The 12,107-nt window shown below is 37.8% G+C and overlaps 1 protein-coding gene across 2 annotated transcripts in view; it reads left to right on the top strand.

Moving 5' to 3' along the window:
• UBE2A (ubiquitin conjugating enzyme E2A) overlaps nucleotides 1-8,286 on the top strand; it is an 8,660-nt gene extending 374 nt beyond the window's left edge. Inside the window, exons 2-6 of one of the 2 annotated variants that reach the window (XM_006762329.2) lie at nucleotides 105-185; nucleotides 611-636; nucleotides 6,189-6,278; nucleotides 7,764-7,852; nucleotides 8,046-8,286. In XM_006762329.2, coding sequence (XP_006762392.1) covers nucleotides 105-185; nucleotides 611-636; nucleotides 6,189-6,278; nucleotides 7,764-7,852; nucleotides 8,046-8,174 — 415 coding nt within the window. In that variant the 3' untranslated portion in view covers nucleotides 8,175-8,286. The remainder of the gene's footprint in view (nucleotides 1-104; nucleotides 186-610; nucleotides 637-6,188; nucleotides 6,279-7,763; nucleotides 7,853-8,045) is intronic. The other variant, XM_006762330.2, reaches the window with a different exon arrangement.
• Nucleotides 8,287-12,107: the final 3,821 nt, after the last annotated feature.

Raw genomic sequence — 12,107 nt, 5'->3', positions numbered from 1 at the left:
GCGGGTCCCCAGGCGGGCCGCGGGCAGGGGGCGGGGGGAGCCCTGAGGTAACCGGCAGCGTCGCGGCTGCCCGGTAACGGGGCCCCTGTCGGTTTCTCTAAAAGGTTACAGGAGGATCCTCCTGCTGGAGTCAGTGGGGCTCCGTCTGAGAACAACATAATGGTTTGGAACGCGGTCATTTTCGGGTGAGTCTGCTTTCCGGGCGTTGGCGAGAGATGGGGGATGCTAGGCGGCTCTTCCGGCTCTCGGGACCGGCCCCTGGTGCAGGCAGGGTGGGAAAGGGACAGTGTTGGGGTCTGGCGGGGCCTAGGCGCGTCCCCGGAGCCTGTGCCTCGATTAGCTTGATTAGCTCGGCTCCCGCTGCCAGGGGAACCGTTTGGGGTTCTCAGGGGGGCGGGGCGGGGAGTGGTGGCGGTTAGGCGCGGCGGCCTGTACTCGGTTTCTAAGCCTGAAACAGCTTTTGTAGTGGCTTTCGACCCAGGAATCGGGGGTTTTACCAGAGGGGGAGTTAGCAATGCTTGGCAGAGCCTGGAATAGCCATTTCCTAAAATGTACCAGGGTATAGGGGACCCCTTAAGCGGGAACTGACGTGTTTTTCTCTATATTTCAGGCCCGAAGGGACCCCATTTGAGGATGGTAAGAGAGTTTCTTTACACACCTTTCCGGAGCCTGATCATTTGGGGAAAGGGCTCCTAGTCATCCTGGAAGTGCCTCCTACTTAGGAACCTGCTTCTCTCTAGCCTCTGCCTACTAAAGGCTTGAGTGGAATCCAGTATGTGGCAGGTTGTTCTGTCTTGTCTGCTTGACTAGAATTGCACCTTTTTTCTTGCTTGCTTCTTTAAAAAAAAATCTGGGTAAGGCAGTCACTTTTTTAAAGGAGCATCGTAGCACTGATGTTAAAGACTTCTGAGTTCTGGGCTGTGATCTGCAATATTCAGGCCTCCATCAAGATACTGAATATCAACCCAAACACTTGCTGATAGACTCAGAGACCATCTGGTTAGCATTCTACCACAGGGCAGGAACTGTGTACAGCAGGTGCTTAATAATATGGTTCTCAGATGTTGAATGGATGCAAGCATCCCTTGCACACAACTATCTAGTTTCTGCAATCTGGCATTGAATGCCTGTCAGCTTCTCTGCTTGCTCTAAAATGGTTTTTAGTGGCCAGTTTGAATATAATAGTTTCTTATTTTAAATGAGTTTTCAGAGATTTAGATTTGACGTTAAAAAAAACATGTATTCATTGCTTTTTAAAGATTTTTTTTTTAAACTTCCTATTTTGAGGTAAATATAGATTCATGTGCAGTTGTAATAAATAATAATAGACTGTGTGTATCCTTTACACACTTCCCCACCCCATTCTTTGGTAACATCTTGAATTACTATATTACAGTATCACAAATAGGAAATTGACAATGATATGGTTTTATGTGCACTCAATTGTGTGTGTAGTTATTTTTTTGAGCGTTTAATTCATTTAAAAGGTGATTAAAAGTATTTGAACTACTGTCTGACATCTTTAATATTTGAGGTATTTTTTTGTTTTTTAATATATTTTATTGGTTTTATACAGAGAGGAAGGGAGAGGGACAGAGAGCCAGAAACATCAATGAGAGAGAAACATTGATCAGCTGCCTCCTGCACACTCCCCACGGGAGATGTGCCCGCAACCCAGGTACATGCCCTTGACCGGAATCGAACCTGGGACCCTTGAGTCCTCAAGCCGACGCTCCATCCACTGAGCCAAACCGGTTAGGGCTATTTTTTTAAAGAAAAGGATCTGTTATTCTTTCTCAATGACTTATCTTCCTTTGGTCATGTAGCATTATATATATTGCTACATTGTTAATTATATATATATATGTACATAATTCAGTTTGAAGGTAGAAACAAAAACATTGTTGTTGCAAGCTACTGAGTACATATTTATGTTGTCAAGTTGGACCACTCTCTGATGCTACCAGTCTACAAGGTAGGTCAATATCAACCAATTCTATACTTTGTCTCAAATACTCAGATTTCCCTAGGAGGTTACAGACAGTCATCTAAATACTTTTAGCTTACTGTCTACCTTCATTCCCTGGGTAAATATCACTGCTCTTCAGTCCTGCAATAAAAAGAAATGACAGCAGAAGAGGGGTCCTAAAAGCACACTACTTTGGTGCAGTAAATCATTTGAACTGATCCATAGCAAGACTTAATTTTGCTGTACTAGTTCTTCCTTACCTAAGCTTTATGTGCAGATTAACTGTGTATTTGCTTTAACTTTAGCAGGCTTTGTTTTCATTGGCTTCTTTTTTTCCCCTCCTGATTTTACTGACTTCTTTATCCTGGACACAGGTTTATTAATAGTACATCACTTTGCCAGGGGTGACTGCTTAAATATTTCAAGGGTGCTTCTCTTGTTTTAAGTGGTAACAATTGAAAAGGTACTTATGGAATCCATTATCTATCCGGACTTTCCCTCTTGACATTAATGACTCTGTTTTTGATGATGTGTATCTCCATGCTGGCATTACTGAAAGGAATTACTCAGGCTAAATTACAGTACTCTTTTCTGATTCATTCTGTTGAGCGGTCTGCTATCCAAGAATGCTTCCTCAGGTGTCTAGAACACTGACTATGGCTACAAATATATTTGACCATCTGTTAATACCTCTCATTTACGGTTAGGGAATTTACTGAAAAAGACTGATTAGAGACAAGTGGGGTAGTTGATTTTTCCCTGTTTCCGATGTATGTTATAAATTAGCCCCCCAAATTTTTGCTGCTTCCTTGTAAACCGTTTGTAATGGAAGTTTCTGGAATTGTCAGGCCCTATTTAAAGAGATGAAATCTTAAGAAAAGCAACTCTGATTTAATTCCACACTCTCAAAGTAAGAGGGCAATGTTCCCAAGAGCTTACACTACCAAACAAAGCACTGGGGGCAGGAGGGCAGTGCTTCCTCATCAAAATATGTGGTTATGCATACTGAATGCAAAGGCTATGGAACAAAGCATTCTTCATCACATATAAATTTTGTTAATAGACACAGTAAGATATTAGTATTTGTTTTTCATAATAGGTGTATGCTTAAGAATTTGGGTGTAAGATTTTTTAAAAAAATGAATCACTTAAAACCAGGGGTCCTCAAACTACGGCCCGCGGGCCACATGCAAATACAAATACTGTATTTGTTCCCTTTTTGTTTTTTTACTTCACAATAAGATATGTGCAGTGTGCATAGGAATTTGTTCATAGTTTTTTTTTAAACTATAGTCCGGCCCTCCAACGGTCTGAGGGACAGTGAACTGGCCCCCTGTTTAAAAAGTTTGAGGACCCCTACTTAAAACCCACTGAGGATGTTTTTAAGCTAAATAAATCCTATGATAGAGGACTTGAGTGGTGTTACCTTAAAAATTAGAATTTTCAGTCAAAAAATGTTTTAAGTACATGTACTTTGCTTTATTTTTCTCTTTGTTTTATTTTATTTTATCCATCACCATTTATCATTTATCTCCCCTATACCCTCTTCCATCTCTACCCACTCCCTCCCACTTCCTCCACCATAGACACTGTTATCTATGTCCATCAGTTTTTACTTTGCTTTCTTTTCAGGGGTCACAATCTAATGGCCAAGTGGCAGGAAATGTCTGCAGAGGTGTTTCTTTGGCCAACACAATGTTTTTAAAAATTTGAATTTGTGAATATCTGTAGCAGGATATACACTCTATTAGTTTAACCATCACTCCCTTATTGCCATACACCTAGTCATTTAACACATTTACATAATTTTCCTGGTTCCTACATATAGATGGATTAATTGATACTTTCCTTAAAATGTTTTGGCTCCTCAGGTTCTTGAACAAAATCAGTACAGATCGTGTGTTATTTTGAGGCTTAAATTTTCAGTGATTTTAAAGCCTAGCCTCCTAAATATTCAGAGGATAAGCTCTGTCCTCAATTGCATAATATTAATTATAAGATTTTAAATTTCTTTAATATTTGTTTTGGACCTCAGAAATTGCATTGAGGGTTATACGAAAGAGGTGTTGATTGTTTAATCTGGCTAGCAATATGAAATATCCCTTCTTAAATATGTGCTTTGAATAAGATTTGGGTAAGTCCTAATTTATATTCAAGTGGACATAGCAGATTATTTCACTTCTCAAGATATTAAATGAGCTGCTTTAAAAGACTTGCCTCTTTGGTAGCTAGGTAAGCACCTTGTTGAACTTCTAGGCAAATATTAGACAGAAAGCTCAAGGGATTTGAGAACCACCAACATAGGTACTCAACTTTCATTTAACTGAGTGTTTGATATAGATCAGAAATAAAGTACTATTTAATATTTGAATCCATTAATTGTTTATTTCTTACTAAAAGTGAAGCTTGGATTTTGAGGTTTTGCCTTCTTTAGCTGTGTATCAAGACGTGAAACTTTAGAATTATTAATATTTATAGAGCACTTATTTTGTGTCACTGTGCATATTTCCCTCATTTAAACTTCACAACAATGTTAGGTGTTGGGTACTATTATTAACTCCATTTTACAGATGAGGAACTTGAGGTTTAGTCAAGTTGAGTGGCTTCCCCAAGGTTTCACAACTAGTCAGTAGCAAAGCTAGGATTTGAGCCTAGGTCTGTGTGACTTCAAAGTTCTAGTTATGCCAGCCTTAGTGTTGTTTTACTACCTTTAGGTATTGTATTTAATGGTGGTTTTAATTTAAAGTACCCGAGAGCTCCATGTGCTATGAAATCTGCCCAATTGTAGAGCAATTCCTTAATGATAAATCTCTTGCCTATAATTTTATCAGATTTCAGCATTGAGCCAAATGTTACACTCGAGATACATATGGAAGCTCCAAGTTTGAACTCTCTTAAACACTGATTCCCACCTTTTTTGCATATTATAGTATCTATAGTACTGAAAGGAAGAATATGCTTTCTTCCTCAAAAAAGGAAATATTTATGACCAGGTGGTGATTAAGGTGAAGTGTGAAGGACTATAGTGTTTGTCCATTCTAAAATATTTTACCTTTTGTCCTTAGGAGGTTTAACGATCATTTGGAGACTATTAATGGAAGCAAGAAATAAATAAATTGCCTACTCTGAAGGAAACAGTACCAAATTATACTCTTATCTGAAGTGTGATCTATTATATTAGAATAAGTGATTTATTTAATATACCAGAGTAATATAGTAGAACATGCATCACCAGATAGTAACTGATTTCACAAGTTTACTTGAAGAGACTTCAGTCAGGAAAAAATAGTTGCCCAATTGTTTTCTTGAATTTATTAAACCAAATTAAAAATATTTTTTAAGGAAATAATCTCCCCAAATCACATCATCCTATAATTCTTGAATGAGATCCAGTTTATCCTTTACTTATAAGCCTATAATCTAGTGTGCTTTAGAGCCTCCTGCTACCTTAGTTGAAATATTTAAGAAAAATAAATTCATCATTAGAAAGATAAATTCTCTGGAGACATGAATGTAATCGAATGCGATTTTTAAATTACTTCTGCCATTAATTCCCTCCATTAGTGTGAATGATTACGTTGATTTTATAGTGAAGTACTTTGTGAGTCATACTTAAAGGTTTTGAGAGGGACTATGAAGTTTTTTTCCGATTCACATTCAATTATATTTTCATTATAGAGTTGCCATTATATATGGAAAGGAACCAGTGAACACTTATATGCCTATTCCTTTCTATTTTAAAAATAATTTGATTATTGATTTGTGTTTCTAGCATTGATTTTTGAACCTTTGTAATTCCATTCTCTCTAGTCCATTTAAAAATCTCTGGAGAGCTTATGATGGCAGCTGATTCAAATGGGCCTTTAAGATCTTCCAATTTTCTAAAGGAAGGCCACATTTTGGCTTTAGTTTCTTGTCATTTTAAGGCTGTCTTCAATATGCACAGTGGTTAAAGTTATCCTACAGGTAGTAATTTTTAGTTTAAGATGGCTGTGTTTAAGTTTGGAGGAGAATAATGTCAAAACAAAAAACAAATCACTTTTGGGTGGTGGTTCTTAAAATATCTGTCCATTTTTAGAGCCAATTCCTGGAGATGTCTCTCTCTCTCTTTGCATTGTTTCATTTAACAATTGGAGAAAAGTCACATAGCATTAAAAACAAAATACTTCTGAACAAAGTGATAACTATGTTTTCTTAAACCTGTCTTTTCTAACTACAGGAACATTTAAGCTTATAATAGAATTCACTGAGGAATATCCAAATAAACCACCTACGGTTAGATTTGTCTCTAAGATGTTTCATCCAAATGGCAAGTATCACTTTTAATACAGTATTTAAAACAACTGCACTGTTTATTAGAGAGGTGTTTGTTCCACATTCCTATGGATTTGTCTGTGGTACCTGAGTATTTAGGCATCCTGCTGTTTCCTGAAAACTGAACTTGTTCATGGTGTGCTATTGTGGGCTTCAGCTATAGTCCTAGAACTAAAGCAAGGAAGCTACTTTGCCTTTGCTTGGAGTCTGAGAGCCTCCTGATTTTGATGATCTTTGTCATTTACTTATTAAACAAAAGTAAGGATGCTCTTGAGGTTTCCTTTTAATATTAGGCCAGATTGGGGTAGTCTTATGTTGTAATTTTTCACTAGTGTTTTTTTTTAATATTGGGAGGAAGGGAGAGGAAGAGAGAGATAGAAACATGAGGCCTGGCAGGCATGGCTCAGTGGTTGAGCATTGACCAATAAACCTGAAATCAATAAAAATATTTTTAAAAAATATAAACATTAATAATGAGAATCATCACTTGGCTGCCTCCTACATGCCCCACACTGGGGATGGAGCTTGCAACCGGGCATATGCCCTGACAGGGAATTGAACCGTGACCACCTGATTCTTAGGTCAACTCACAACCACCGAGCCACACCGGCTGGGCTCACTAGTATTTAAGACAATAGTTGCCAACTTTGGTTACAGATCAGAATTACCATGGAACATTTAAAAAATACAGATGCTCTAGCCCAGGGGTGGGCAAACTTTTTGACTCGAGGGCCACAATGGGTTCTTAAACTGGACCGGAGGGCCGGAACAAAAGCATGGATGGAGTGTTTGTGTGAACTAATATAAATTCAAAGTAAACATCATTACATAAAAGGGTACGGTCTTTTTTTTTTTTTTAGTTTTATTCATTTCAAACGGGCCGGATCCGGCCCTCGGGCCATAGTTTGCCCACGGCTGCTCTAGCCCCAGTCCAGACCTACTGAATATCAGATTCTGTGGTTGAAGGCCAGGTATACAGTATTATATTGGAAAAGCACCACAGGTGATTGTAACTTACCATTTTCTCCTAGAACAGCTTGCCTTTTATTCAGGTTAATAAAGTATTTTCCAGGTTATCAAATATTTAATTATCTTCATGCCAATATGAAATCTTGTGAGCTATCTTTTGTTATTTCATATAGGAGGTATAGGTTACTACTTTGATGGGATGAATTTCTCACACATCTCTGGATGGCTGGGGACCCTGTTAGAAAATGTTTATGATTTCCTGGATAATGGGGCACTCTCTTCAGAAGGAACACTAAGTATCTTCCAGTTTTATACTGATTACATTTGACATTCTCCTATCCTGATTATTTCATTAGTAATGCTTCTGACTATTTTTAGGAAAATAACTGAGGAGTAGCTGAGGAAACCTTAAACCTCAAAAGCAAAATATTCTTGACTGTGTTGTCTTGACTAAGCTGTTAAAATCATAATGGTTTTGTTATGTTTAACATAGATATTTCTCTGCTCTTAGTCTATGCAGATGGTAGTATATGTCTGGACATACTTCAGAACCGCTGGAGTCCAACTTATGATGTGTCTTCCATTTTAACATCAATACAGGTGATTTTTTCCTTCATATGGCTAACTGGCCTTTTATATGTTTTTATTAGCAACTGAATTGTTTTGAAAGTCATAACTTAAGGTAAAAGGTTGGTCTTAAGACCTCAGCCACCAGAATGTGTATATTTGCCTAGCTACTAGCAAATACATATACTGCATCTAGGAACTGACCTTTTACAAATTGTCTTTCTAGTCTCTATTGGATGAGCCCAATCCCAATAGTCCAGCAAACAGCCAGGCTGCTCAGCTGTATCAAGAGAACAAGCGGGAATATGAGAAACGTGTTTCTGCGATAGTAGAACAGAGCTGGCGTGATTGTTGACTTGGGTGCAGCAAATGAAGAGGCTGGGCATATGAAAACTATATATTGATGTGTTTGTCACCTTCTTATTCTTGTGTCATCACATTTACTTCATTAAAAGCAAAATAGTTATTCTGCTGTTTCCATCTTCCCTCGCCAAACTTTTCCTACCCCTTCTATCTTCTTGAACATCAAAACACCCTCTATGAGATCAAATGTACTGTACCTGGGTTACGTGCAAAAATTACTAATGCTTAATTCCTTTTCTGTTATATCATCTCCAGTTGTGAGGCAGTATTTTGTTACCGTACTTTACACTAAGCGTTTTAAACAATTTGTTATACAAGTGGTGCTTTTGCATAGCTTGATAACCGGGATGTTATTTTTAACAAAATGATTTAAATGTTTCTTCCTGGCTGAGACACTTGTGTTGGACTTAGAAGTGAACATTTGGAATATGGCCTATAGAAAATAGGGTAAGAAATCCATATAAACGTCCATTTTGAAAGAGGTGAAAGTTAAAAATGCATTATTTCTAAGATCTAACCAATATGCATTACAAGGTGGTTTTTATAGGTAGAAAGGAGAGTGTTAAAGGACTCAGCCAAAGGAGTACAGTCATTGTAGCAACTGACACATACCCTCCTTGCAAGATATTCATTGGACACACTCATGCTAAGTGTCAGACTATAGTCAGCCTTCTTGGAGCTCCAGTGGCGCAATCGGTTAGCGCGCGGTACTTATAGTCAGCCTTCTGTATCTGCAGGTACCACATCCATGGATTCAACCAACCCCAGGGGGTGGAGTTTTGTTGTCGCTGATATGTACTAGGTAGTTAAGCCTCTGATGGTTGTGTCTATTCTGATGGATACTTAGGGACAACTGTACTGGAAGTATTCTGGGTTTTACTTTTTAAAGAGGTGTAGGAGCAGAGGAATGGAAACATCTTTAAGGTGAGGAAGGTTGGTGATCCTTTAATCTTTTGAAAGTAGTGCTACCTTAGATGAACAAATTTGTAATCTCCCCTCATTTTTTAGAGTTTTAACCCAATGAAAAGAGCGTATCTGTGGCAAACTATTTTCCACGCAAATCCTGAGTTAATGCTGCATGCTTTAGTTTCTTCTTTCCTTTCAGTATTATAAGAACCTTAAAGTCAATGTTTGCAATCTTTCTTTGGATATTTATACTTTTAAATAGTACCTTTTAAGTAGCAGTGTGGGGCAAGGCTTGTAAATGTTTTGTCTAAATGTTCCATTGTCACCTTGTGTGGATTTATCACTCTTCTAAATCTAACTTTGCACAAGTAACCCATGTAAAAAATGTACATTTTTCAAAACTTGTAAATAAAAATAAACTTAAAATTTTGTAGTCAAGGTATAATTATATTTTAGCTCAGTATGAACTTTTAGTATTATTGAAATCAAATATCTACTCTTTCCTTTTCCTTTGAAATAAACATGGTAAAAGCAAAAAATACAGATTCTGGGAAAAGAATAGATACTGTTAAAATCTTTTTTCTATTCAGTCATAAGTATTAATGCTTTTCAAGAAAAAAAATTTTTACCAGAATGTAAAACTTAAAACAAAGCTACTTTAGCATTAATATTATGATCAATCAAAGGAATGAAATTGGGATCAGAGGAGAGAATAAACAAACCCGGATTTTTACCAGCACCCTCACAGACTGACACCTAACTTGTCCTGACATCCACCTCTTTTAAAAAGCCCTAGCTTAGCCGAAACCGGTTTGGCTCAGTGGATAGAGCATCGGCCTGCGGACCGAAGGGTCCCAGGTTCGATTCGGCCAAGGGTCGATGTTTCTCTCTCATCGATGTTTCTAGCTCTCTCTCTCCCTTCTCTCTGTAAAAACTCAATAAAATATATATTTAAAAAAAAAACCCTGGAGATTGAGCCCTGGACGGGTTGGATCAGTGGATAGAGCATCGGCCTGTGGACTGAAGGGTCCCAGGTTTAATTCCAGTCAAGGGCATGTGCAAGAGGCAGCTGATCGATGTTTCTCTCTCACTGATGTTTCTAACTCTACCTTTCCCTTCTCTCTGTAAAAAAATCAATAAAATATATATATAAAAGCCCTAGCTTAAAAACAAACAGTACCAAACTATTAAAGTGGTATTTTCAGTTCTGTGTAAAGTTTGGGAGTACAGGTATCCTCAAGTTATCTTAAACAAAACTCTTGTGAGAAACATCCCATTCGTTTTTATGCAGACAAGAACAGTGACTTTGTGGAAACTCACCTCTTGTTTGGGGGAGGGAACTAAATAAAATTAAATCCTTAAGGTATTGTACCCATTCATCCTTTAAGACATGGCACTTTAAGGAGGCTCAATGTGGGCGAGTTCATTCTACACTGACCACATTAACTGGTTCGTTTCACTTAGGAGCAGTATCCTTATATGTACTTTAAGTCCATTTCTGCTTCAAAGTAGAAACATTAAATTGGTCTCCACTTGATATATTAGTTTTACATTTACTTTTTTATCCTATTGTGGCTGGGTATCTTACTGACACTGTTAATCACACTTTAAAAAATTAAGGTGAGATCAGGAATGTGAAGATCTATTTTTTTATTTTGTACACCTCCTGAGAAACACTAGTCCCAATCTCTCATGGGATAACCCTTTCAAAACCTCACAAGTCAACAAGCTGACCTCCCAAAGCATCATACCCATGGTAAAAGGTACCAGAAATCATTCATTTGACATTTAATGCTAAGTTACCTTTTTTCTTTACCATTTCCCCCCCCCCCACAAATGCCTCAGGCTGCCTGCATATAACAAAGTTAAAAGTTTATGTGAGGCCCCTTTTAAAATGACAGATCAGAACTTGAGTCTTCAATTCTGCACCTGCTGATGTGGGAAAGGGGGCATGATAAGGAAGAAAAGTTGTAATTACAGTCCTTTAAAATTTTAGGATTCTCTCCAGCTTCAGGGACTATTAACTGTCAAGTGATGCATTGTACTAAAGAATCCCAACAGAATGCATAAAATTCCATTCATTTTGCAGTCAAAAAGGAGTGGGGAAATTCTAATATCTGAAAATGTGTGTGTGTGTGTGTGTGTGTAACTGAAAAGTTTCTTAGTATAACATTTAACTCAAAACTTAAAACTGGTCATATACTGTGCAAGGTTACTGGGTTAAAACTGACTAGTTCAAAGGAAGGGGAAATACAGGAACCAATAGGGGACAAAAACAATAGCAAGGTTGTCAGCAGCTCATTATTGCCAAACCCATTTCTCAGCATACTTTGTTTTCAGAGTTAAGTGACTTCACCCTATTTCCACATCAATACCAAAGCTAATCTAAGAAGTTGGGAAATCTTGGGCCCTCAATTCCAGAACCAAATACATACTTACCCCAATTACTTGGGAGTCTTAACTTTAGCTAGATTAATATTCTGCTCTGTTGAACTTATCTAAATAAGCCAGATTTATATGTAACATTCCCCTACTCCTCCCCCAAAAAAATAATTTTGGGAAAAGGAAAGAAATGTAGAGAGAAAAGAATTTTTACATTCCTTAATTCCTAACTCACTAATTGAACCATAGCTTCTCAAGGTTGGTATGAGCCTTTTAGGTACAAAAAACAAAACAAAACAAAAAAACTATAAACATTTTAGCTTAGTTCCCTTTGCCATTGTTAAAACATTAAGTGCCAAATAAAATGCACACCTCACTTCTCTTCCTACCAACATTAGGAAAGGGCCACAAACTAGGCAGAGACTTAGTGGAAAGCAAGTATCATATACTGTGTCAATCATTGTAGGTGATTAAAAGTTAAGAGATCCAGGTATGTTGAGTAAGACTCCCTCCACGTTCTGTGTGGAGTAGGGTTCGGTATCTGAAAGAGGAGCCGCACAGCAAATGAGAGAAAAAGACACGAGATAATTTTGCAATATTGGGGGACCAGGCGGCCAAGTCCCGAAGGACTTCCTCT

The sequence above is a fragment of the Myotis davidii genome, unplaced genomic scaffold (assembly GCF_000327345.1).
Source record: "Myotis davidii unplaced genomic scaffold, ASM32734v1 scaffold498, whole genome shotgun sequence".
Classification (NCBI taxonomy): Eukaryota; Metazoa; Chordata; class Mammalia; order Chiroptera; family Vespertilionidae; genus Myotis; species Myotis davidii.
The sequence above is the reverse complement of the archived record's forward strand: the minus strand, read 5'-3'. Positions and strand labels throughout refer to the sequence as shown.